General features: G+C 34.6%; 6 protein-coding genes across 8 annotated transcripts; 4 read left to right on the top strand and 2 right to left on the bottom strand.

The window, feature by feature from the left end:
- Positions 1-2,098: 2,098 nt before the first annotated feature.
- On the bottom strand, positions 2,099-10,432 carry LOC122603636 (guanylyl cyclase 1-like). 2 transcript variants are annotated; one of them, XM_043776399.1, is made up of 10 exons: positions 10,302-10,432; positions 9,818-10,017; positions 9,577-9,701; positions 4,785-4,896; positions 4,321-4,395; positions 4,085-4,173; positions 2,999-3,060; positions 2,852-2,924; positions 2,568-2,643; positions 2,099-2,377 (listed from the first exon to the last, which is right to left on the bottom strand). In XM_043776399.1, exons 2-10 carry the CDS (start codon positions 9,959-9,961, stop codon positions 2,339-2,341), a joined length of 795 nt encoding a protein of 264 aa, XP_043632334.1. In that variant the 5' UTR covers positions 9,962-10,017; positions 10,302-10,432; the 3' UTR covers positions 2,099-2,338. The 2 variants fall into 2 exon arrangements, with proteins under 2 accessions (XP_043632334.1, XP_043632335.1); XM_043776400.1 differs by having other exon boundaries at positions 9,818-9,980.
- Positions 10,433-11,926: 1,494 nt separating this feature from the next.
- Positions 11,927-15,141, top strand: LOC122603635 (rop guanine nucleotide exchange factor 7-like). Its single transcript, XM_043776398.1, has 7 exons — positions 11,927-12,255; positions 12,750-12,866; positions 12,959-13,113; positions 13,548-13,622; positions 13,713-14,003; positions 14,082-14,417; positions 14,506-15,141. Exons 1-7 carry the CDS (start codon positions 12,024-12,026, stop codon positions 14,998-15,000), a joined length of 1,701 nt encoding a protein of 566 aa, XP_043632333.1. The 5' UTR covers positions 11,927-12,023; the 3' UTR covers positions 15,001-15,141.
- A 1,530-nt stretch (positions 15,142-16,671) lies between these two features.
- LOC122603366 lies at positions 16,672-18,247 on the top strand. 2 transcript variants are annotated; one of them, XM_043776044.1, is made up of 2 exons: positions 16,672-17,294; positions 18,177-18,247. In XM_043776044.1, exons 1-2 carry the CDS (start codon positions 16,805-16,807, stop codon positions 18,245-18,247), a joined length of 561 nt encoding a protein of 186 aa, XP_043631979.1. In that variant the 5' UTR covers positions 16,672-16,804. The 2 variants fall into 2 exon arrangements, with proteins under 2 accessions (XP_043631979.1, XP_043631978.1); XM_043776043.1 differs by lacking the exon at positions 18,177-18,247 and having other exon boundaries at positions 16,672-17,501.
- Positions 17,873-19,080, top strand: LOC122603367 (putative lipid-transfer protein DIR1). Its single transcript, XM_043776045.1, has 2 exons — positions 17,873-18,691; positions 18,773-19,080. Exons 1-2 carry the CDS (start codon positions 18,295-18,297, stop codon positions 18,787-18,789), a joined length of 414 nt encoding a protein of 137 aa, XP_043631980.1. The 5' UTR covers positions 17,873-18,294; the 3' UTR covers positions 18,790-19,080.
- A 4,257-nt stretch (positions 19,081-23,337) lies between these two features.
- On the top strand, positions 23,338-24,088 carry LOC122605775 (putative lipid-transfer protein DIR1). Its single transcript, XM_043778731.1, has 2 exons — positions 23,338-23,700; positions 23,783-24,088. Exons 1-2 carry the CDS (start codon positions 23,361-23,363, stop codon positions 23,797-23,799), a joined length of 357 nt encoding a protein of 118 aa, XP_043634666.1. The 5' UTR covers positions 23,338-23,360; the 3' UTR covers positions 23,800-24,088.
- Positions 24,089-25,412: 1,324 nt separating this feature from the next.
- Positions 25,413-27,039, bottom strand: LOC122605793. Its single transcript, XM_043778747.1, has 5 exons — positions 26,780-27,039; positions 26,237-26,333; positions 25,984-26,135; positions 25,824-25,890; positions 25,413-25,727 (listed from the first exon to the last, which is right to left on the bottom strand). Exons 1-5 carry the CDS (start codon positions 26,906-26,908, stop codon positions 25,711-25,713), a joined length of 462 nt encoding a protein of 153 aa, XP_043634682.1. The 5' UTR covers positions 26,909-27,039; the 3' UTR covers positions 25,413-25,710.
- Positions 27,040-27,610: the final 571 nt, after the last annotated feature.

The following is a 27,610-nucleotide window of genomic DNA, read 5'->3' as shown; positions in this document are numbered from 1 at the left end:
TAAAACGAACATACCGGCAAGCAAGTGAATGTGTAACGAGGTCTATACTAACTCTATATGTAAGTGATAATATTATTTTTCACATTCAATACACACATAGATAGTACGTTGTTTGACATTAATGTTTGTATTTATGATTTCATCAAATAACCAGTTTGGTCATTTTCGTTTAGTTATTTATGATGTTCCATACCAAATATAGATATGGATATATATATTATTTTAATCTCTTACCGTTCAGAAAGCTATATTGATGAGAAAAGCTTTCGCCATTTGACATATCACTGTCAAAAGCACAAGCTTATAAAAACCACTATAGTTCTTTAATTAGGAGCAGTATTACAAACTTAAAATATCGCTCATTAAAACTTAACACTTTGCAAAATTAATGATTATAAAATGACAGATATTAAATTAGTGAATTGTATTTGACATGATATTGTGAGATTAGTAATTTAGTAGGATTATTACCAAAATTGAGTAAATTACATGGATTATTCCTGTCCTTAATTAATGATTTTTTTTTCCTCTTGGAACGGCAATAACTAATGATTTAATTTGAGACAAAATGACAACCTTCAGGATGCCTATTATGGTTAAATTCTTGGGGAATGAAAGCTGAAAAAGCGAGAAAACACATGGATGATCCGTGTAATTTAATCTTGAAAATATGATAATAAATTTCTTTTAAGTTTCAATGATATATAGATTTACCTCTGATATACTAGTAATAGATATAATTGTTAAACTCTTACGAGTCACGAGTTAACTTTTACGAATCGAGTTGATTTACACAAAAAACGAGTCGAGTTGATTTACACCAAAAACGAGTCGACTTGTTTTTGTCCAGACTCTTACGAGTCGCTGTTTGAACTTGGACCGAGTCACGAGTCGCAAACTTATAATTATTGTAGTTTAATATTATGGATATATATTATATATTATACTTAATTTGTTACATTATTTTGTGTATTATCTATGTAGTTTTAATCAATTTATTGCGAATTTGAAGATAAATTACAAGTTTATGTCTCAAAACTATTAGATATGTAATATTTTGATTAATTTATTAAGATAACGAACTTATATTTTGCTTTTAAAAACGTCACATATATATAATTTACTATATTATATGTCCTTTATAAGTCACGACTCAAAAAATCATATTTTCGAGTCGAGTCAAAAGTTACGAGTTAACAAATATGGTAACAGAATGATTAGAAAATGAGAAAGGTGCAAGACCAAGAGCATAAAAGCTGTCGGACACATCCGGAATCTCTCGTACACACCACCACTTTGACGACATTGTTTCTTCCGTTGTGTCGTCCCATGTTTCACTCCCTTCTTTATCTTTTTATAATAAACTACCACTTTTGGCAAATTCTCTTTCCCATAACAAGACAAAGAAACAACACACATCAATATTTTGTTATTTTGGTTGTTCTTAAGTTATCTCCGATGCTAAGGATGTCTTTAGGCGAAATTGAACTGCCACATCATATCCTTACAAATCCTTATACATCCTTATAAATCCTTCAAATCTTATAATTTTATTTTCATCTATACAAACATCCTTACATATCATTTTACCTCCAACTAAAAGCAAAAATATATTAGGTAAGAACAAGTAATGGCATGCCCTTAGGTAAAGGCATCATTCTAAAAATCTTTAGTTTTGGACAAGTTTCAACGGCAAAAGATATCTAAACACACCTAAGAGCACCCAAGGATAGCTCCATTGCAGATAGTCTTACTCCTTTAACCCGTAAAGTAAATTTCAGACCACCAAAAAGCTGTCCTGGTGATTTGATGTCCTCACAAGAGATGTCGGATGAGTGCAAACCTTTCTAAGTAAACATCATGGAGGTAGTCAAAGAAAGAGATCGAAAAGAGTCATGGGGATCCCAGTTAGACTATATAGATCTAAAGTACTAAATCCAATGTTTACTACAATTTGATTTGGTTAAGGGTGGATAGTTTCTACACATGTAAATACCAGTACGCGCCAATAATATTCTGATAATGTTTATAAGGTATCGAATGAACTTGTTGCAAGTAACATGTTTCTCTCAAATTGCAAATAACACAAACACCAAAATACCAACTATACATGATTTATTATAATTGCCAACCAAATAACATTATACATATGGATATGTTGCATTCACACACGTGTATAGACGTATAGTTCTATAAACGATTGTGATTTGTGAACACACCCTTGTACTTATTTTATAGTTTTACAATGTGTAAATGGCAAGTGGTAATAATCAGCCAATCAGGTACATAGTATTCGAACAATTTAATAGCATATGAGAAATTGTACTATGTTCAATATTCAGGCCGTGTTTAAGTTGCTGGTTTTCATCAGTGAAATCTGCATATAAGAATACGAGAATGTAAATGACAGTATAATTTTTGAACCAAATCATGTTTAAATCTTATCTTATTAAAAGACTCAGAATTTTCATCAGATTCTAGCACTATTTAGGGTGATGAAATATCGGGTTTTAAAATTGGGAACTAATGAAGCTTATTGTCATTTGCATTTATAAGGAATGCAATACCAGGAGGATGTCCTCATCTGTGCCATAGGATTTGCGAGCTTGATCCAAGCATTTTGATGAGATCCTATCACTTTTCCTGTTCACACATTTTACAATGCATCAGTATCGTCTGTATGGGTTAGACTTTAGCAGAGTACCCGATGCTGAAATTTACAATATACCTGGATTTGACCAAAGAAAAAGATATAAAAATGCTAAAAGAAACAATTATTTTCTTGAACTTTTTATAACAAAGAATTAAATAGCCAGGGATATGTATGACGAAAGGTAAGAAATGCTTGTACCTAGAGCTGGCTGGGTCTCGAATTTCAAATTCATCAGCATGAGCATCATAGCCACAAATAACAACGTAATGGCCTGTAAAGGAATTGAACCAGTTATTTAATTTGTTTAGTTTTTATTCTTATTAGAGTATCAACATCATTTCTTACCAGTATATGCTGCAGTGTCAGTATAAAATCGGGGCATACTTACATCTTCCTTCCAAGGCTGACTACAACATCAAATTAGTTATAGGAGGTAAGGTTCTTCATAGGAAATTATGTACTTCCCCACACAAAAATACATCATTGCAAAGATAGTAGTAGCTAATTAACATGATTTTGCAATGTAGATTCAAAATAATCCAGTGGAGATTAGAAAACGAAATACATGGTTCGTGGCATGAGTTTCTTAGGATGCCAGATGAAACAAGAGATTATCTTGAGTGAAGGACAGACGAACAATCTTGGCATGGTTGACCAATGCAGTCCGGGAGGGCTTTTACATTGGCACATTTGAAAGCGGCAAGCAGACATATTCCCGATGAAGGGCACAAATTAGCTACTACAGGACTTTATTTGGCTGTCACATGTAAGGGACAGTGCAAGATAGAGTGAAGATGTGGGACCATAATCAAATTGCAAAGTGTGAGCATTATCATCATCGTTTAACTTTTGAATGTGTTCAACCTACTCAGGGTATGGATAATAATAAAAGCCTTGAATGAAGCTAAATGCTACCCCAGATGCATGATATGGTGCTGTACATTTCTTGGACCCAAGGAGCCAAGGAAGATTGCTAATGAGCATTGTAAGATTCCCGGTTCTTGTAGCATCAATTTACTATGTGTAGCGGAAAATAAATATCACATTTCAGCAAATCAGAAAACAACTTTGAAACTATATTAACAGATTTAGTGATGGTAAGATTAATACTAAGGAAGTTGCTTGGGATGGACGATTGCACTGAAAACAGCATAGTGGATCAAGGAAAAGATTGTATAACGTTTACTTGATATATGCTTTCGTTTTATCAGTTGTTTCCAAACCGAGGGTATGCCGAAAGCTTGTGAAATTTTATTATGTTTATACCTACTGGCCCAACTTTTTGGTGAAGCATGTCTCTCCATACAGTGAGTACGTTTCCATTTGGAAGACTATCATCATTCATACTCTATGTAACCATTTAAGTCTATGAAATCTGACAAGTGCTATCCCTTTTACCAAAATAACAAAGATGAACTCTAAGTAGCATACCTCAAAATGCACTGATCAACTAAAGCAATTATGATATATTTTCCAGATAAGATCAAAAAGACAATTTCTTCTCCCTTAATTGACCTGTGCTGTTGACAAGCAGAAGTGCCTTTAATTATTATATGCATTTAAAGTTCTGTAAGTATCCAGTAAGTAGTAACTGACAATAAAATCCAGATGACTTTACAACACAGATAAATTTAAAGAACTCCATATTTCCAAATCAAAGGTTGTACCTCTATTTTTATCCCCTCTTCTACTGATCTCTGAAATAGCATATCTACTCTCCCTATATCATTTGCCAATTGCTCCTACAAAAGCCAAGATGGTTTTGGAGTATTTATGATTCGTAAAGGCTAAAAATATGATAAGCTGCGTATCTTCTATATTATACAATGACATGAATATAATTGATGCACTTCTTCTGAGATAATAGTAACACAATTTTTATCAACCCCAACACTTCAACAATAGCATTGACAAAAGTGAGTATTGTGTAATGAAAAACATAACTTTTAGTATGAGAGATAATAAGAACACAACTTTTATCAACCCCAAAAGTATCATTGATGAACGTGAGTATTGTGTAATGCAAAACATAACTTTTAGTATGCGTATAGAAAATCTAAATAATAAAATTTCAGTAAGCAGGGCGAATGAAGACTCATATACAAGTTCTGTTAGCTAGGCCAAAAAGTACCTTATAATAATTCTCCACTGAAAAATCTGGATTAGCACCTAACGTTACAGTGAAGTATGAGAAACTAATGGAAAGCTTTTGCAACAAATATGCTAGATCCACTGTCCAAATACTGCAAAACCACAGATCACGAAGACTTTATCAGAAATGGTTAAGTATTCTTGCTGCTAGTTCAAATAAAGTGTTAAAGCCTATTATATGCTGAGAAAATTAAGCACGCCCTCACTAGTAATAAAGTATCATAAATGTTCATGTTCCTGTTTTTTATGTTTCTAAAGGTGCGGGTTCGATCCTTTGGGGTGCCCAGATCATGCGGGGAATTAGGATGGAGGTATTGTACCGGCATGATATGGCTCATACGAGGTAAGTCGAGGGGTATCCAATTGTGGTATGCGGGCTAGGGTTCCCCCAATTACCTTTCCTAGTGTTTTTTATGATAGTTAAGAATCAAACAGGTAAATTATACGTTGGTACGAACATTTAGGTTGCAATAGATGAGAAATCGCGGTAACCTTTTCTCGTAATGAATTTATACAAGTAGATTTGATGTTTGCGTTCTGATAATGTATTAGAAAAAAAGTATTAAGGAGAGTTATGAGGTACAAGTGGTATAAGACGGTCCTTCTTAATTGGGTCAACAGCTAGTATAAGGCTGTCCTTCATAATAGGGTTGGGTGGGATAAGGCTGTCACTTATAATTAGCTGCAACGGCATACATATCTTGTTTTCTACCGGGTTAGAAAATTATAAGGTCGGTTGCATTTTTAGTTGATAGGGTATGCCTCATTTGTTTTGCCCGATCGGCCCCATTAATACTTTGTAATGCTTAATCACCTGTTAATCTGTTATATGTTATTTGAAGCAGCATCTGGAGTATAATATATATGCGTCAATGAGGCACTAAGTAATAACTTTGTAGCTAAAAGTAATATCGCTCCACCCATGACTTTTATATTAGAAAGAAACATTTATTAGTTCAACATTGATACAAGCATACTGCGTTCTCTAATTTTATACGTAATTTCAAATTTATATCAGAGAGTAGACCTTTCTCCCCATTCAAATGAAATAGAGAATCTACTATAAAACAGTAGCATGTAAATTGTTGGTTCATTTCCGGGTGACAACATCATTATAGAAGTTTGTCTTGAGTCTATTGAATATGTACTTGTAATAAACGTTATTTTATTTCATATAATAAAGTCAACCTCGAGTTGGTCAACATGTTGACTTGGTCGAGCTCGACCTACACGAGACGTCGGCCTGGCCCGGTCCATTTTTAAGCCTATATATATATAGATGTAAGGTTTAGGTTTCAGAGAGAAAGAGTGTTTTGGTTGCAACTCGTGAATCTTCTAGCTTTTGTTTTATTCATATTCTCGTGTTTAGGAACTTGGTATTTACTTGTAATTGCATTTACTGAAGTAATATACGGTTCCAGTTTATTCATATTCGTGTTCGTGTTAATATATTGTGTTGATTGCTTTTGTATAAGAATTTCCGCACTTATACATTAGATACTTAATCTTGTTAGATCCGGTGGCAAAGGGACTTACAAGTGGTATCAGAGCCAACGGAGGTATTCTATTGGTTCGGGATTAAGGTTTCAACCACGATCAAGGAGGTTTCATTTGGTTTTTTGGTGCAATCAAGCTACATCCGTTTCAAAGAAGATCGAACAAGTCAAGCCGAGCTCGACCTCCTCCTAGCTCGACCTCGACCTCTCTCCAAGCTCCAAGGTCGAGCTCGACTACCTCCCAAGCTCGACCTCGACCTCTCAAGCTCGACCTCGACCTAGTCAAACTCGACCTAGTCAAGCTCGACCTAGTCTGGAGCTCGACCTAGTCAAACTCGACCTAGTCAAGCTCGAACTAGTCAAGCTCGACCTAGTCATGCTCGACCTAGTCAAGCTCGACCTAGTCAAGCTCGACCTTGTCAAGCTCGACCTATCCAAGCTCAACCACTCGAGCTCGACTGCTGAAAAACGTGCTGATTTTGTTTTGGCCATAACTTTCAAACCGTAACTCCGTTTTTGACGATTCAAGTGGCCACGAATTCGTAAATGAGTCTACTTTCCAATGGTTATGGTAACATCACTTGACCTCGACCAGGTCGAGCTCGACCTCAAGCTCGACCTCGACCTCCTACTAGCTCGACCAACCTTCTGATATTTTGTGTTCGAAGGTTCGTGCACTATATATATAAGTATCTTTTGTTCGAGTAAAGGGATGTTTTAGAATTTGCAATCTTGATTATGTTTAGGTTCTAAACTTGCCAGAATATTGAACTTGTAAACTCTTTTGAGTTTAGGTTTGATATCTGTTAATCGAGTTTTGGACTTGTAAACTTGATCAACTTTGGATTCTAATTAATCACTTTTCGAATTGTCAAGAACTTGTAATCTTGATTTAGTTTTGGCCGAAGCTTGTTGGAATATTGAACTTGTAAACTCTTTGAGTTTTGGTTCAATTTCTGTAATAAAGCATTAGACTTGAAAACTTGATCAACTTTAGGTTCTAAATTTAAACAACTCGAATCAATGGTGGCTAGAGTACTATCCTTTATAGAAGATTCTGAGAAATCTTAGAAGGAATTCAAGACCAGGCCAAAAAGGTTGTTCTGACAAGGAGCTACTGGGTTATCTCTTGATTGAAATATATGAACAATTGTGTCATGATGTTGTTTTGGCAAGGAGCTACTGTGTTATCTCTTGATTGTATATGTGAACAATTGTGTCATGATGTTGTTTTGGCAAGGAGCTACTTGGTTATCTCTTGATTGTATATGTGAACAATTGTGTCATGATGTTGTTTTGGCAATGAGCTACTGTGTTATCTCTGGATTGCATATGTGAACAACCGTGGGATGAAGATGAGATTGGGAGATGTGTTGAAACCAAAAACAAAAATATAGGTTGTTTTAAGAATTTTGTAGAGAAAAGGGAGGGATAAAAATTTAAAGCTTCCATGTTTTCTATGCAAAATTCTTGGATGTTCGTAGCAATGAAGATCATGGTGTTTCGACAGGGTTTAGTCATGGTATCTTTTTGGTTTTGAATATGTGTGACATGTGTCCGACCTAGTTTTGGATCAAAGGCGCATGATTTAAGATTAGGTGATTCAAATGAATCAGATGAAGATTGAAGACCGTGATTGAAAATCCGAGTAAACTGTTCATGATCTTTGCTTAACATGTGTTTGGGATTTTGTCGAAAAGCTTTTGTGATAAAGTTAATCATTTGTAGCCGAGTAATTGAAAATCAAACCTTTATTTAATGCCAATGATGTAGAGATGATTAATCCGGTGACTAGTGAAGAGGTTGCAAATTAAGTGGTTCTCTGTGTATTTTGGAGATGCTTACTTTGCGGGGGATATTTGATATGAAAGACTTCAGGTGATTGGTGGATTCATGAAGATAAGACAAAGTCTGACACTATTGGTTGAAGACATGGATCTTGTGAGTGTTGCATATCTGAAATTCAAGTTACAGAATTTCTTATCGTTGTGAGAGCTGATTAAATTCGATGTTGATTGTTGGAGATTCAACTTCTTTATCATATGTCGGTTAAGCTTGAAGATCAAAATAGATTGAGCGATATTATTTTGCATAATGTCTGGAGTGATGATATCCGAAATGCAGGAGGAGGCAATGATGTCTGTATTACTTTGAAGTGATGATGTTTGGCATGATAATATTGCTTGGAACTTAATTTGGATGTTATTGTTTAGGGGGAGAATTACAATCTGAGTATTGGATTTGTTAATTGTCATAAGGATACAGAGATTTTGCAGTTTGGAGATCAGTGTGTAGTATATAAAGATCAAGTCTTATCAAAAGAAGACATAATATTATTAGTTAACGAAAATTTGTTGATTGCAGATTTTTTAACTAATGATTGTCATAAGTGATAGCAATAGTTAAGGAGTGCTTGATTGGACATTTCTGTTACTATTTATACTCATTACAAGTGAAGACTTTGAAGATCGATGAAAACTTCTAAATGCTGATGTCAAGGGGGAGTCTGTTGGTGCATTTCCGGGTGACAACATCATTATAGAAGTTTGTCTTGAGTCTATTGAATATGTACTTGTAATAAACGTTATTTTATTTCATATAATAAAGTCAACCTCGAGTTGGTCAACATGTTGACTTGGTCGGGCTCGACCTACACGAGACGTCGGCCCGGCCCGGTCCATGTTTAAGCCTATACATATAGATGTAAGGTTTAGGTTTGAGAGAGAGAGAGAGAGAGAGTTTTGGTTGCAACTCGTGAATCTTCTAGCTTTTGTTTTATTCATATTCTCGTGTTTAGGAACTTGGTATTTACTTGTAATTGCAATTAATGAAGTAATATACGGTTCCAGTTTATTCATATTCATATTCGTGTTCGTGTTAATATATTGTGTTGATTGCTTTTGTATAAGAATTTCCGCACTTATACATTAGATACTTAATCTTGTTAGATCCGGTGGCAAAGGGACTTAAATAAATCAAAAGGAAATTAACCTGTCGAGCTAAGTAAAGTTGTACCGTTTAGGAGATCTAAAATTAAAATTTACTGGCAAGCATATGGCAGATCATACAGGGTAGTGAACATACTTATTAACTGTGGCAGCATATAAGTGGATTCTGAATGTGAAACAAGATATGTCAGTTACCAAAACCATTCGAACATGACTATTTTAAATCATGTCAAAACTTTACTCATACGATTTTATCCAAAATCCTCATGTTCTTTATACCTCTCTACCCTTCTCAAAAACTGATGCCTTTATAGAGAAGAAGAGATACCTGGTTGTACGACAGATCTCCTCAAGATCTTGGAGATCATAATGATCGAGACCAAGCGTTCTCAAAACCATTAAAACACAAGCAAGACCACAATCCCATGAGCGCAACTGTTTTATGTGAGGGACCTACACCACAGGAAGTAGACAATTAACATATGAAACCGAAACCAAAAACCACACTAAACCAAACATATAACTATTTTTATCGGATACAAACACAATGTCAACCAAAAGTCACTTACTTGAATAAAATGTGAGTGGCCATTTATATTCCTATTTCTCAAAAACCATTTGAAGTTGAAGGTTTCATCCAAACATAAATCATGTTCCTCTTGGCGTTGCTCGGCTTTTAGTAGCTTGTTTACAAGCATATGTATCGGCCACATGAATCGGAAACAGGGATCTCTGTAAATTCCAACTGTTTTCGGATCAAAATTCTATCCTGTATCATATATGTATGTCTACGAATCATATTCTCATTCATTTTACATAAAAATCAGAGAATTATATCTATCTATCTATGTATGTGCAAAATCAAGACTTCAAATCCTAATGAGTTGAGTAATAAAGCATAAAATTACATTAACCAATAAATACATGAATTTAAACTAATATAAAATTCTAGTCTACTAGCATCCAAGCAACATAAATTTTGACCCAACTATATAATAATAAATAAAAAGAAAAAGAAAGAAAGAAAGAAAAGGAGGGCAAAAAAACAAAAACCTTTTGGGGGTGGAAACGGATTAAGGATCTTTTTTGACGCGGGAGAGACAGAGAGGTAGGTGTTTCTCCTGCGTTTTCGTGTATGGTATGATAGATATAATAATAATATCATTGCAGATTTTACAGGTAACTAATTTATGATTTCTGATTTGATCACATATAATTTCCAGTCAATGTCGGCTTCTCTATGACTCTATCTATCAGACATTATTCAGACTATCACCGGATCGTGGGGAGCTTGTAAGGCCCAAATTCTCCACAGGCCCAAACTCACGTGATCCACTAATTTTGAGTCTTGGATTTTGCCATGAGGCATAAGCCTCTAACAAATTCGCTAACTTTACGTTGACGATTCATTTTTAAAAAGGAAGATTAGGAAGATATATTATTAATTTGTTAGGGTTTTGCGAATTTCGTTAAGCTTCATTAAATAGTTATGCACTTATTATAAAATTCAAGATGAGCTTTTGACATGAAAGTTACAATTTTTTAATCCACGTTAAATGAATCCCTGCTTCAATTAACATTTTTTTTTTATATAACGAAGGAAGACATATTATTTATTTCGGATAATTGTTTAGATTTTAAAAAAAGGAAAGATTGTCAAATTATAATATTTAAAAAGGTTTTTTTTTCTGACTTTAATCTTAATAAAATTTTGTGTCATATATATATGATATAAAGTGTAAACTATATCATGAATTGAGTTATAAATGTATTTCAAATAATATAACTTTCATAAGATATTATTATAATAAAAAAAAGGAAATGATAAATCCTCTTTAAACAATAGTCTAAAAAGCCTCCTAATATAGTTTAATAAAAACGTATTATATTAAAAAAGAAAATTTTATTGTAAAAAAGTTAAAAATTAATTTTAAAGATAAAAAAAATGTAAAATATAAAAATATTAGTTTTCATAACTATATCATTAAAAACAATAATTATTAATGTCTACAAACTTAAATAAAAAAATAATACTAATTTAAATTTATTAAAATAAAATTAAACCTAAAAAAATTAAATAAGGTATATGATATCATTATTTAATTTAATGACTTTAATTAAAAGTTGAATTCCATCTCAAGGTCCATACTTCTCCAATTATAAATTAAGGTTTCTCTTTTATATATATTTAGAGATTATATATGTTTTCTGCGTATTACGCAAGTAATAATCTACTTTTCGTTAAAAAAAACAAAAAAAAAAAAACTTAAAGGTTAACGAAAACTGAAAATTTTTAATAATATGATATGATGACATTGACATTGACATATACTTTACTTTAAAATGTAGTCTTGGGAACACAATTTTAAATTTCACAAGGTAGAAAAACAGGACCAAACGAAATTTAATTTGTCCTTTTATTCAAATCCCACCAAATCCAAAAGTAACAGTCTTATGTGTTGAATTTTGCTACCAAGCACACTTCCCTACGGCTATTTCTTTTGCCCTTTTATCCCATCATTATTTTGATTCAAACATCAACACTTTAGCCTTTTTCTTTAAACTTCATCAAAACATTTTCACCTTTTTCTTTGTATTTTGGAAACTGTGAGGTATTCTCTACTTTAATTGAAGCCCACATTCTTTATCTATGGTCAATATTTACCACAGCAAGGATAAAGAAACAGAGTACTAAAAAGTTTTCATCTTGGTTGTTTATCTTAAAGGTGAAAAGGGTAAAGAAAAATCTGTCAGTTTTGGAATTTTGAGGTGCAAATGGAAAATTCAGATGATAAAAGTGCAAAAAAGGATGAATTTGAATTTGGTTCATTTGAGAGCAGGATAACAAGTTCAAATTCAGTAACTTTTTCTAAAGAGTGTTATTCTTCACCTTCACCTCTTGGTTGGCCTATTAGAAAGGCTCAGGTGATGAGCAAATGTGTTGGTGTTCCTCAAGACAAAATGAAAGGCGAATCCAAAGTCAAGGAAATGAATACAAAAGTTTCAGGTATGTTGTACTTTTGGTTCTTGGAAATTAATTTTCTTTTATAGGCTATACATATATTATTTCAAATTACTTTTGGTATATTGTACTTGAAGATGTTGGAGAGAAAAATGTAGGAAATGACATAGGAATACCGGTTAGGCCACATAAGAGCAAATACTCGACCTTTCCCACGTAGCCAGAACATGAATCTCTTTCCGTTTGCCCGTTTTGAAACTTGAGGGAAATAAAAAGTAACATTCAAGTTGATTTGGTGGGAAAGACTAAATTTTGTAACTTCACTTTAGTTCAAGTCTGTGAAATGTGTCTTTGTGTTAGTTATTTGAATTTGAAATGTGTTGGCTGGATTAGGGGCATTTTCAAGACTTTGCGATTAAAAAAAAGTTACAAGCTTTATCACTTTAGTGATGATTCCATTTGCTCTTTTTTTTTTTTTTTTACTTCTACCCCTTCTTTATTATATCTATTTACTATCGTTTGTTACTAACCTTGAGTAGATATGGAGATGATGAAAGAGAGATTTAGTAAATTGTTACTTGGTGAAGACATGTCTGGAAGTGGCAAAGGGGTTTGCACAGCTTTGGCAATTTCAAATGCCATAACAAATCTTTGCGGTAAGTGGTGAATATAGTTTTCTTTTTCTGTCTCTTTATGGTAGTTGCAAATTGATGTTAGTTCAGTTGAGATTTATATATTCTCCGTGCAGCCACTGCATTTGGTCAATTGTGGAGATTAGAACCTTTGCCTTCCGAGAAGAAACAAATGTGGCAAAGAGAAATGGAATGCCTACTTTGTGTTAGTGATCACATTGTCGAATTTAAACCTTCTTGGCAAACATTAGCTGATGGAAATAAGCTTGAGGTAATTCTTCCATTTGCCTTGAGACTTAAAGATTGCAAGAACAAGAGGTGGCAAATTGGGTGGGTCAGGTTGGTTGTGTAATGTGTCAAAAATGGCATGTTTTTGTTTGAGCTGAGTTGACCCGAAACACATTTTAAGCCAGATATATCAACTTTTCTAAAACCAGTAAACTTATATTGTGTCAATAATTGTACCAACTATTTTGTTTAAAATTTTTAGGACGTTTAATGCATTAGAACACTTTCGGCAACCATCTGTACTTCACACCAAAGCTGTCTTCTATGCAGCTTATCTTTCAAAATATAGTATAATCTGTCAGATATATAACATATCCAGAATCGACCCATTTTAAATAAATGGGTCGAATTTGACATATTAAGTAAAAACCTGTATGAATAATTTAATAACAAAATTTATAAATCATGTTACATTAGATAATGAGATGCAGACAAAGATCAGACATTTTTGTCAACCTTCCAGCTCTTCGCAAACTAGACAACATGCTTCTGGTTAGTTTTCAATCTTCAAGTTCTTCTCATCAATCAAATAGTACGGACTGGAGTCTAAACATTATTTGAGTTTATGATCTGATATCACAGGGACTACTAGATGGTTTCACTAACACCGAGTTCTGGTACGTTGACAAGGGGATTACAACACCAGAACCTGATAGTTTAGCCTCTTTTCATAAACCATTACAACGTCAAGAGGACAAGTGGTGGCTACCTGTGCCTCGTGTCCCTGCTGGTGGTCTACAAGAAGATACACGAAAAAAGTTAAACCATAAACGCGAATCAGCTAATCAGATTCTAAAAGCTGCCATGGCTATCAATAGTGTTTCTTTATCAGAAATGGAAGTCCCTGAATCATACTTGGAATCCCTTCCAAAGGTATATTTACCAAAAGAAAGATATCATTCCGTGATATTAACTTTAGTTCTCACATGGGATTTTGTATCTTATTTTTAGAATGGGAAAGTTTGCCTAGGAGATGTGATCTATCAGTATATAATATCCGAGCAGTTTTCATCAGAAATATTGCTAGATTGCCTTGATCTTTCATCTGAACATGCTGCTTTAGAAATTGCAAACCGCGTGGAGGCAGCAATCTACATATGGCGTAGAAGACCTCACTCAAGACCGTCACCTAAAACATCATGGGATATGGTGAAGGACCTGATGGCAGATGGACATAAACGAGATCTACTAGCTGACAGAGCTGAAACCCTCTTAATTTGCTTGAAGCACCGGTTTCCTGGATTAACTCAAACATCTTTGGACACTGCCAAGATTCAGTGTAACAAGGTACTTTCTGCAAGGCTCCCCTCATTTTAGAAACTGTCTATTGCATAAGAAGGTAACATAGTTTGTTGACGCCTTTTTCTATCTTTAGGATGTAGGAAAATCAATTCTAGAGAGCTATTCAAGAGTCCTGGAGAGTTTAGCATTCAACATTGTGGCACGCATTGATGATCTACTATATGTAGATGACTTGTCTAGACAATCAGAGAATAGGCCATCTAGAGTCAGCACAAGTACTCACAAAAGGGTGTCAGTGTCGACCACCTCAGGTTCCCCATACAGACCTAGTTTTGGGACTCCAAAGTTTTCACCTGGACCATTAGTGAGCCCTGCAAAGGCAGACAGGACTCCTTTCTTGACAAGCAATGGAAACAGTAACAAGCCACCTAGCCGAGGTTGTGGGGTTAGGCGAGCTTTAACAAGTTATCTTGGTGGTCATGAAACAAGGGTCAGGAGTCTAGAAGGTCCAGCTGGTTGTGTCTCTACAAAGAATGGAGATCTGACGCCTTCTCGCAGTAGCATAGATTGTCCATCAAGCCAAAAGGAGAACCGAACACCAAGAAGATTACAGAAAACGGATTGTTGAGTTTATTGTTATTTTAGTTGTACTAAAATCTAATATTAGTGTCTATGTTAATGTGAATGATGCTAAAAGTTCAATTAATTGCTTGTTGAATGTCTTATCTTATTTCAGTTAACTATATTCAATGAGAATGAAATTACAATATGCTAATTCAATATGCATACTCTATTTATATTATATATTATGATTATGATGATATGATGCGGTAGTTTTAAAACTTGTGAAAAAATATGTCTGGTTTTACAGTAGTTGATTAATCAAACATTTTGTCACTGCCAAAAACATTGTTACAAAAACAATATTCCATGACAAAGAAATGATAATAATACAACAACAACGTACCCAATATCCAAGCGTGGAGTATGGGGAAAGTGAGATGTAGTCAGTTTTGCCTTATCCAGAGGTAAAAAGATTGCTTCCATAAGGAGGTCAGGCAAAAATAAGAGGGTTTAAAGAGTTTAATAACAATATCTGTCGACCGAGTATCACCTGAGTACACTAAAATAAGAAAAATAATAAATAGACCTAAAGTTGTGCATAAAAAACAACCTAAAACTTAAAACCTTGACATGTGTATTTGACTTAATCTCTTTCTTAATCTTATCCATTGAAACTTCCAAGTGTCACAATCTTATTATTAAGTTGGTTTTTAGGCATACCAATTAGGTTTTATTATTATCCCTAAAATAATACTCGTAGTCATAGTTGTCGACTCGTAACTTTTGACTCGACTCGAAAACCTGTTTTTTGACTCGTGACTCGAAACGTGACTTGACTCGTAAGAGTCAGGACATTTTTCTATAGTATATAATATCGTATAATTATATATGTGACGTATTTATAAACAAAATATAAGTTGATTATCTAAATACATTACCAAAATATTATACATTCGATACTTTTGAATCATAAACTTACCGTTTATCTACAAATTGTACTAAAAGGATCAAAAATACGTTTATAACATACAAAATAATGTAACTATAAATTATGATATATAATATATGAGAGCAAGTACCCGCGCGTTGCGGCGGTGAGATGGTGGTGATGATACCTAGGTCATAGAGTGTGATAGGTTATAGGAGTTGATATGTCATAAAGTATGATAGTCAAATGCCTTAGCCGTAAAGGCTCCGCCCTCGGATTTAAAAATTTGTCGAAAGTATATCGAATGACATCTCTAATGAAAGAGTATGAAATTTTAAGAACACCCATACAATTTTTATAATTTATCGATGTACGGTTTTTGAGATAAAAGATTTTGAATGAATAGGAGGAATAAATGATTTATGGAGGAGAAAGAAAAAAGATGATTAGTTGAGATTTGAGGAGAGAGAAAGAGTATTATAGTTATTTTAGGTAAATATAGAATAGATAAAAAGGACATTTTGGGAAAGTACTTAAAATCAATATTGAAAATTTCAAGTTCAATGTTGAAAATCTAGGGAAATCTGCTTTATAATATAGTATAGATAATTATATTATCAAACTACAACAATCATAACTTTGTGAGTCGCTTGACTCGTTCAAAATTCATACTGCAACTCGTAAAAGTCAGGAGAAAAAAGAATCACCCAGCGAGTCGCATCGTTTTTGGTCTAAATTGACTCGACTCGATTCGTAAAAACAACTCCTCTACTAAACTGGACCCATACTTTGGAAGTCCAAATCACCTTCCCATACACTTAACCTCATAGCCCAATATTCCACCAACATACAGTACTTGGACATTTCGCCACAGTCATTGTCTTTCCCTAAATCGAAGCCGCAAATCTACTTTCACTTTCATTTCCAAATCATCAACAAAATGAACATCAGCAATGCAGATGGATCATCATCATCGTCACCCAGATTCGGAACATCGATCCACATAACAGCACTTGATGGCATAATCAACGTCAACTCACTTTTCACACTCGCTGTTTTCATCGGTCTCGCCTGGCAACCAACCGATCCAAACAACAGCCTGGTCAACGATCCAAACTGCGTCGCAAGTCAAAAGATAGCCGAAGATCTAATCTGCTTCCATGTCTACTCATTCAGCTCTTTCTTGTTTTCAAGCCTTGTTGCTTTAAGCCTCAAACAAGCTATCAGGATTGCCAAGACATCATGCGATACACGACGTCTTATGGTGTTCACATTTGACATGTGTCATGTGAACAAGAATGCTCTTCGGGTCGGGTACTTGGTTTCTGCTGTCGGGTCGGTTTGTGGGTGTGGGTTTTTAATGATGGCACTTGTTAATGTGGCCCAGATTAAACTTGGGACTTTGAGTTGTGGGAGCTCACATACTTATGGTGCTGTCATACCTCTTTTGACTTTTGTTCCTTTAGGCCTTTTGACTTATGTTTTCTTTGTTTTGTATGCTTTCACTCGTTAAATTAGGGATAGTTTTTGATACTATGAGAATGGTTTGCGTTTCAATCTTGTTACATGTTTTTGGTACAAATACAAGGGGCTTATGTATTTAAGTTTTGTTTAAGTTCGGGAAAGGTTTGTGAGTAGTTATTGAGGCTCAACATTTTTCGGTTGCTTTTTGCTATGTATAGAAATTATTTCCTAATTAAGTAATTAAAGCAATCATAATGTTATACAGAAGCAATAGTTTTTGATTAATGATGCGTAGTATTAGCTAGTTTTATTGGATTTGCCTTCTTTCATGTGTAGTACTGTAATTGGATAGTAGGGAATTTATAATGGATAAGTCATCCATTTATATCTAATAAGTTTTGTACTCGATCAGTTTAGACTTTGGCCCGAGTTAAGTTTGGCTCAGTTTTTCTGTATTCAGTTATTGAGTGTCTGGACAGTACATGTTTAGTTTTAAAGTGAATAAACACTACTGTATTAAATAGGTAATAGTTGCATTAGTATATGTTTAGTTACAAAGTAGTTAAATACTTTCAAATTAACAATCCAAGACACTATCTCATATCATGCTTTGTCATTATTATAACTTTTGGCATTTCATTTACTTTCGGTTAGAAATTATTGATTTTATGAAATTTTGGGAAGTGTTAATATATGACTAAAAGTTCTTACTTGTTAGTGAAATGGGGTTGGTGAGTTGAAGTTTTGTAGCCAGGGAATGGCCACCATATTGTTTAAGATTGACATCTGGTTAGTGAATGATTGTTGTAGCATAATGAACTCTAATATTCATTACAATTTTATAATAGTGTTAGTGGTGCAACATGGAGAAAAATATGATGGGCTCTTGAAGGTGCTTCCACCATTGAAGATAGTGTAAGCTACGTGTAAGCAACTTTGATGCTAATTCAACTAGTATAAAAGCCCATGAATGTGTGCAGTATTCATATATTTTTTGGCAAGGAAACAAAGAACTTGAATAAAATGGCAGCTACAATGAAAAACATTCTCCTTTTTGGGTTTGCTGTGATTCTTGTGATTGCCGGGTTAGGTGAAGTGAATGGAGCTGGCGAGTGTGGGAAAGCTAACCCTGATATGGAAGCGTTCAAGCTCGCTCCTTGTGCTTCGGCTGCAACTGATGAGAACGCTTCGGTTTCCTCCAGTTGCTGTGCTGCAGTGAAGAAATTGGGCCAAAACCCAAAATGCTTGTGTGCGGTTATGCTGTCTAACACTGCCAAAAGTTCTGGTGTGAAGCCTGAGATTGCAATGACGATTCCAAAACGATGCAATATAGCTGATCGTCCTGTTGGTTACAAGTGTGGAGGTTGGTTTAATCTCATATTTATTGTACTGCATCTATCTGATGTTTCATTTTGCTGACATATCAATACATTGTGCCTTGCAGCTTATACATTGCCTTGAAAGCTACCAAGATCCATGGAAGTTATGTGATATTCACAAGTTGTACCAGTGACTTTGAGATGTATCTTAGCTGGTACTTTCTAGCTAAGGTTTTCTGCTCATGTGTTTAGCAAATAAATTACTGGTAGCTAGTTTGATTCTGTCTTGAATAACTTCCATCATGTTGTTTAGTGTCTTTTGTTAATGGGTGGTTGTTCTTATCTGGTATTGACTTTTATATAGTCGGCAGTTATGTAACTTGAAAAAGGAATGCAGTTTGCCGTTTGGATTTAATTAAGATATGTTTTGCTACTTTAAGATATGGATTCTGATTCTTGATAACTCTTGGAAGAAAGTTGGCTACTTTTGAGTTAGATTAAAAGTTTTATAGCACTTACACGCCAGTGTTATATATTCCAAAATGGTTGAATGTGGATCGAGATTCAATAAAGAGGACGGAATTCGCTCCTTCTGGTTATGTTTTTAGGCCTACCAAATTAGTCACGTCATTATTTTTCTAATTTCACACCCAAAATATTATTGAACGTAAATCACGACAATGGATCTTCTTCATCCACCAAATTTGGAACAACAATCCACATAATGTGAACTCATTATTCACTCTCACGAGAAACGAGCCATCTTAATTGCTCCTCAGGATTGCCCATTGGTTTATATAAGCTCTTATCATCAGCTAGGTTGTCTCATGTTTGTTGCCAAACATATTCAGGCCTAGACGAGTTGTCTGATGTCATAAGCATAACAAATAAGGATCGGCAAAAATAACTTGTAGCGCTAAGTACTTGTTGTATTCATTCTCATCGTCATCCAATAGTCCCAAAGCATAGCAAGCTTTTATGTATCTTTTGTATACTTTGCCTGGGTCTTCATAACATAAAGCAAAATTCTTTGATAGAAACATATTGTAATTGATCCTAACCATAGACGACCCTTGGCTTGTTGGTTCCAAATTCCAAACATATATTTTTTTTATTTTTTGGAAATTCCGTATTTGTCAAAGTTCTTGCTTCTTCGGCAACTTCCCCCCAAAAAAACGCAGTACCTCTTAAATTATATATATATATATGGCTACCATAGCATAGAAAAAAAAATAAAGCTAACTTTTAATCCTAACCATTAAAATTTACAATCCTTTAAATCTTGGCCTTTAAAATTCAAAGTTAAATTTTTAAAAATATAAAAGTCAAAAGATATAAACATGTTAACTTTTCAATTGTATTAAACATACTAACTAATTGCTTTAAAAAAGTTAAGTACATAGTACACTAAAAAAAAAAAAAACAAATCATACGACAATGATAAGAGTGTTTATGTATAACAACATACTTTAATTAGTTATTCTTACACTACAGTAGATAAATTTTTTTTTTTAAAAGGTGAATTTCTCTTGAATATTTCGTGTCATGATTCGACAGCGAGAGGTCTAGCATACGTTGTTTTAACCGTGTCCGCGCTAGAGAGCTCACTCGAAGTAGAAATGCCTATTTCAAATATACCCAATGGAGGGGAAAAATTTAATTAGTTTTGAATTATATATGATGAATAATGTTTGATATTTTCACATTTTTGATCGATTAGTTTCAAATTAATGGAAGTTTTCTATTTTAGTTAATTTGGTAAATGGTAAACTTATAAACTCTCACACTAAATTTATAATTTCTAAGAAAAAAAATACTATAAGAAAGAATATGATAGATTTTTTTTTTGAACGGCGGATGGGAAGGTCGTTCCATCGAGTTGAGCAGTGACATCCAAACGGGCAGTATGTTTAGGGTTCGAAACGCCTTACACCGCTGGTACCCCCAAAGGGAGCCCATTACATGCAAAATTTTGTAATCATAGATTCAAAAATAACTAGATGTTAGAGTTTTTACATAGATTAGAAGTGTGCTCGTGTAATACAAAGCATCCAAATATTTTTTAAATGTTATCGTAAGGACATGAAGTTAAAAAGTAAGTGACGGTTTCTGGCTGCTGGCATCCGTGAGGGTTGTGTAACATAGAGAGTTTAAGGTGTATCATACTACAAAGTTGAAAACCTTTGGGTAATAGTCCAGTAGCCACTAGCCACCACTTTACAGGGGAGGTCAAATTTGAGATAATCAAAGGATTATTAAGTGACTGAGAATCATCTGGACACTAGCCTGACTGGAGGATTAGTGGATACCAAATGATACATTAGATGATTTCCATCCAATTACCTTTTTTTACTACAAAGTTGAATTTTTATCTGTATTGTTTTACATTACCATTTGTTGTTATATTGACTTTTTAATTACGATAATATATAATATATAAGCACGACCCAGTTATGTTGATATGTTGCACTCTCTGATCTAACTCTAAACATTAAAAGTTTCATATTCAAAAGTTCAACTCTTGATCGACCCGGGTTTACAGAGTTGGCCAAGTTATAGGTTAGCGGGTTGATAAGTAAAATAAGTTGATTAAATTATAAGTTAGCAGGTTGATAAGTAAGATAAGTTGGTTAGTCAAGTATGCTTTTAAGTGGATTGGTTTTGATTAAGTATGTCAAATCAGTTGTTTTTAGGTCAATTTCATAACCCGGTCAACGACCGGGTATTGGTCTAGTTTTTATTAACAGACAACTATTTTTATTCTTCGTCAATTTTGTCATATTCTATTCAATTTAGAAAGTAAGATTCTTTTACTTTATGCTTGGTAATACATCAGCAATTTCATAAGATTTTATAAAAATTAGTGGTTTTCAGTTTTCTATTTCCGAATGGGATAATGTCATAATCAAATAATCTCCAGGCTGGTTCACAAGTAAATATGTAATGACAATCAAGAAAACTCGCAATTCTGTTTTCATTTTTTGGTCGGTTTTTTCCTTTATTGGCATGTTGGTTTTTGTTTCGAAACGCGGTTGTTCTTATGTATTGGCATTTGGGCTAACGGGTGTGACGTGTGAGGCCTCCTCCCGAAGGGGTGGCTTGTGACACGTGGCTGCCATGTTATATAAGAGGAAGCCCTCCAAAATGGTGGTGTGAGGCATCTCAAAGGAAACCCCAAATGTGGTCCCCTCACACACACCACTCACACTCCTTGCCGTAGAGGTGGCTTATTAGGCTTGAAACGCCCCTTGGGGCCATGTAGCTGGGCGTTTTGAGGCGACATGGGGCAGTGCCGGGATGGAGGCAGCCACACTCCTGTCGGTCTTGCCGTTTAACTGACTTTGCTATCAATTTAATAATGCTTGGCTGGAGTTTTAACACTTATTTTATTTGTTATTATTATATGTTTGTCGAACAGTTTTCATGTTAAATCGTAGATCTGTAGCAACTGCCTTAATAGCGCAGTGGCATCCCTGTGTTGCAATGAAGGTTTGGGCCCTGGGAGACCAGGGTTCGAATCCGAGCAATAAAAGGTTTTTCCCCAATTTAGCGTCGTGTCTTTAGTAGCGGTTAAATTGGTGTAGTTTTCCCTCCCCTGTGGTTCCCTGACTCGTGGATCGGTCGCTAGTGACTGCCTGCCCAATTGGATGTAACGGCTAGCCGTCCCGTGACACGAATGTTAAAAAAAAAAAAATCGTAGATCTGTAATTGTCTAGATTTTGAACACAATTGTTAATCCTATATTGATTGTTTGGTAGTTTGTTTTAGATTAGTTGGTCTATAATTAATCTCTAGGATCGATTATCAAAACATGATATGCAATCAATTGATCTGGGTCTATAATTAATGGTAATATCACTTTCCTCTAAGGAGAGAGTGTGCAAGACACAGTAATTAGATGAATGTGCCTATAGAGTATTTAAACACTTTAAAAGAAGTAAGTTGCATTAGTACATGTCGATAAACATTTTAACATAAACAATCCAAGACACTATCTCATATCCACCATGCTTTGTTATCATTACAATTTCTGGCATTTAGTTTGCTTTCGGTTAAAAATTATTGTTTTTGTGAATGGAATGTCTTTGCATATGGCTCCATATATATATATATATATACAACTTCTTAGTGAAATGGGGTTGGTGAGCTGATGTTTTGTAGAGAGAAAATGGCCACCTCCTTGTTTAAGAATGACATCTGGTTAGTGGATGATTATTGTTGCATGATGAATTAGAGGTGTGATCGAGCCGTGTGGTTCGGTTAACTAACTGAAATTATCGAGCTTGGAAGTTGACACGACTCAATTAAGATATTAAACTAAGTATTTCAAAATACTAATATAATGAGAGTGATAATATTACCTGGGCTCGACTAGATCAGGTAGTATAACAATTATAAAGCATATATAATATTTAGGGTAATTTGTATAACAACACAAGCTTGATTAGGATCACGTGATTTTCGATGATATTATGATACTCAAGCTCGAAGCGAATCGCGAGTCAGCTTGACCTTACAAGTTTAATACGAGTAGTATTAGTGGTGCAGCATTGAGCAAGTATGATGAGTTCACAATGGTGCTTCCCCCATTAATTAGAGATAGTGTAAACTACGTGTAAGCAACTTTGATGTTACCCAACTAGTATAAAAGGCTATGCATGTGTATAAGTATTTCATAGAGTGTCATAAGGAAACAAACAACTTAAAAAGCAAATGGAAGCTTCAATGAAGAACATATGCCTTTTTGGTTTTGTTATGGTTCTGGTGATTGCTGGGTTGAGTGAAGTGAGTGGAGCTGGTGAGTGTGGGAAAGCTAACCCTGAAATGGAGGCGTTCAAGCTCGCTCCTTGTGCTTCAGCTGCAAATGATGAAAACGCATCGGTTTCCTCCAGTTGCTGTGCTGCTGCAAAGAAATTGGGCCAAAACCCAAAATGCTTGTGTGCAGTTTTGATGTCTAACATTGCCAAGAGTTCTGGTGTGAATCCTGAGATTGCAATGACGATTCCAAAACGATGCAACATAGCTGATCGCCCTGTTGGTTACAAGTGTGGAGGTTCGTTTAATCTCATATATTAATTTAACTTGTTTTTATAAACTATTTCTGATATATTTCCAATATATGTTATACTTTGCAGCTTATACTTTTCCTTAAAAGCTACCAGATTCCGTGGAAGTTATATGACATTTTCAAAGTTGTACCAGTGAGTTTGGGCTGTATCTTAGTTGGTTATTTCTAGCTAAGGGTTTCTGCTCATTGTGTTTAGTAAATAAATTACTGGTAAGTAGTTTGATTGTGTGTCTTAGATAACTTCCATGTTGTTCTTTAATGTCTTTCATTAATGGGCTGCTGTTCTTTCCCTTGTATCAACTTTTATATGGTCAGCGATTATATAACTTAAAAAGGAATGCAATTTGCTATTTGGATTTGACATATTTTGATACTTTAAGATGTGGAATCTGGTTCTGGATAACAATCTATTGGAAAAAAGATGTCTGCTTTGAGTTAAAGAAGATACCATGCTAGTTCATCTTATGGCACATACTTGTCAGTGTTATATATTCCAACATGGTTGGATGTGGATTGAGATTTAATAAAGAGTATGGAGTTGGATCAGCTCGGGTAAGACGGATTGGGTTCCTGTCGGTCTCTCGGATCCATTGGCCTTAAAGAGGCTTTGGAATGTCAATGAGGTTGACCTGAAGGCGGGTCCTGTCCGACTTAAAGCCATGGTTAATTCTTGGTTTCGACAGGACACTGAATGCCTTTGGAAGATTTGGCCCATGGCAATTGTCAAAGGGATAAAAGTATGTCTGACGGGTCAAAATGGTATAATTAGTTAAAACGGGTCAGTTCCTGGTCATAATTTCTATGTCATCGCATTGAGTTTAGTTTACTATCTAATTAATGATTCAGATATGATTATGAAACTATCATTAAAATATCACGTTAAACAACATATTTTAAGTGAGTTTTGTCAAGTCTGCCAACCATTTAACCGCTGGCCCATTTTATTTTTAGTCACAGTAGTTTTTGGACCTCCTGTGAATCAGTAACAATAAAAAACTACATACTCCGTATTTTTTTGATTAAGGCATCAATGTTTGTGGCTAGGGCTGCAGAAAGCTTAGAAGAGAACTCCATGACATTAGCTTAAGCCAATGCTTGGCAGACTTGACAGTTCCTTTTGCTGCATCTTTGGTTGGATGTGCTGCGCCTCTGTGCCTCTTTCACTTCCAAACCACTTTTATGTGGAGTATATTTTCTATCTGTAGTATCTGCATTTCCTTTTACATAATATAAGAAGAAATTAAGATCTAAATGTGGGTAGCAAAAATTCACATAACCCAATGAAAAACTGAGGCAAAATGGTACTGTATAAAACAAGAAATTTTTTCAACCTAAAAGCATTAATACTATAAGCATTTTTCTATATTTAGTTGCTAGCCTTGTTATCAAGATTTTGGCTTCTGCATATTATATCTGTCATCTAAAAGGAAGGTCAACACATATGACATGCACCAAACAAAGTGCATATTATTGAGAGTTGAGACAATGATGTAAACACATCCGGTTCCTGTATGGCACATGAGAGAGAAACGACTCTTAGGTGATCCGAGCATATTACATTACATCATGCTCGTAATTATTTATAAGCGGCATCTTACAGGATGGATGTGTGAAATGCACCTGAGAAAAAGGCATATTATCTTCAGTAGAATGTTGTAACATACCAAATCTTATATGGCATATATAGAGGGTATATATGACAAGTCAAACACCAACTATATTAGGTAAAGAAACAGGGTTACAAGTGACATATACTCCATAGACTACTAGGATATTTGGAGATACATTCAACTAGACACATGTTAAGACTAACTAACAAGTCTTGAGACAAACAGCTAGTATAGACTGAGCAAAACATCATTAGCTCATGTACAACTTTAGAGAAGACCCGGACCTCACAAAGAAAAATCTAAGAACTTCAAGCTGCGGCAAGACTTTTTAGGATTAAATACGGTCTTTGCCACTTCCTAAATCTTAGGCATACATAGAAAAGCTTTAGTAGTAGAGAGATCCTGCAGAATCACCAAAACCAGATCTTCATTAGGCATGAATAATACAATAAGGACTTTAGCAGTCTTTGTGCGTAAAAATTCTTATTAATTTATTACCTTGCCACCAATTTCCCCTCGAAGCACTGCTCCCGTTTGGATCATCGTCACCTCCATCTTTCTTGAACTAATCAACCAAAAAAGCATTCCGTTAAGACATAGTTGTATGACATTATATTGTGAATTAATGTACGTAGCGAAAAGATATGTAGATGTTTACGGTGTGGTGAGGGCGATTGGTTTGGGTATTTGGAGAATAAACTTCTTGGCCACCATAATAGATGGATGAACTGAGATAGCTTGGTTCTGCTTTTTCGTTTTGATAAACTGGATTCCCTTCCTTTTCGCCCATGCTTCTCTGTGCCTTGTAATCTATTTACCATAAGACGAATATATATGTATAACTAGTTAACGAATTACCCTCATGTGGAAAGATATTATTACAGGTTTAAGTTTTGTCATAAGTGATCAACCTGATGTCGGTTGTTTGCCACTTCCGTATTGGCCTCCAAATTCATGCTTTTTGGATGATCCTGTGTTCCTAGTGTGGGATGAGTCTCTTCCTAAACCCTGAAAATAAAAATACCAACTTTTTAGGATTCATAATCAGACATCCAAGTAGCACAAAAAGTAGTGGAATCCACTAACTAAAAAGGCAATGCATTAGTAACAGAACTGGAAACCAAGTAAAGATACTCAGAATGGCTCCACTACTTAGAAGCAAATTTTAACACTCCATTGTTTCACTTTTGAACACACATTGAGACCGACGTCTAATAATTAAATCTAATGCAAAATAGTAATATCAAAAGTTTTGAGTCTTATAGGACAACTATGACCAACATTAAATGGGCCTTAGAAATGAGTCTACTATTATTGTAATAATTGTAGAATGCAAGTTTTCTAAACTTAAAAAAAGTTGTTGAATTTTTATTTGTGACACACAATGGGACCAATCTTGTGATCACGCACAGGCCAGGCCTCTAATAAAAGAGGGACAAGGGTAAGATTGATACCGTAGAGGATGGGCCGAAAACAGAGCTGAAAAGGCCAGAGGAGGAGGAGGAGGATGCATCCTTGGGGCCAAACAGATTTTCGGTAAATGAAGAAGATGAGGAATACCCTCCCTGTTTCCTGTGATCCATATATGGATAGTTTCTTACGTAAGAAACCCGAAGCTACAAACGATATTTTGATTGATGAAAACACCAAAAGTTATAGAGAGTGAGAGTTGCAAGAAAGATGGGAATAGAAGAAGAAGACGTTAACGGTTGGTTTGAGTTTGTTTGATGGAGAAAATGAAAGGGCGTATGGGGCTTATTTATAGACGCCACGACATGTTATTCAGAGGGGACCGGATAGTAAATCGGTCTTATGATATTCTATTGATTTGGGTTTTAGAGTTTTTTTTTTTTTTTTTTTTTTTTTTTTTTTTTTTTTCCTAGTAATTTTGAGTTTTCTATGTGTTTTACGAGCAAATTAACCCTAAGCTAATGTGTTTTATAAGCCAGGAGTCAGAATTTGACCAGAGACCAAAAAAAAAATATATACATTGATCATAATAATCTCATAATAATAATAATATTAGAATAATTTAACTTAAACATAACATAAATAATACAGTATTAACTTTTAGCATCATTATTCAGAAATAAAACCAAATCATACCACAATAATCCTTAAGCTAAATTATGAATAAGACATTTGGTTGGTTCGAATCCGGTATGCTTTTAGTATGACCATGTCGATTCACATGATTCAATATGTTTCAATTACAACAAATCAATTGGTAGTTATCAAACCAATTTTCGTAATAAGCTTAATCCGACTCCGACTTAATTGGTAAT

Source organism: Erigeron canadensis, chromosome 6 (genome assembly GCF_010389155.1).
Source record: "Erigeron canadensis isolate Cc75 chromosome 6, C_canadensis_v1, whole genome shotgun sequence".
In the NCBI taxonomy this organism is placed as follows: domain Eukaryota; kingdom Viridiplantae; phylum Streptophyta; class Magnoliopsida; order Asterales; family Asteraceae; genus Erigeron; species Erigeron canadensis.
This window is presented reverse-complemented; position numbering and strand designations above follow the sequence as displayed.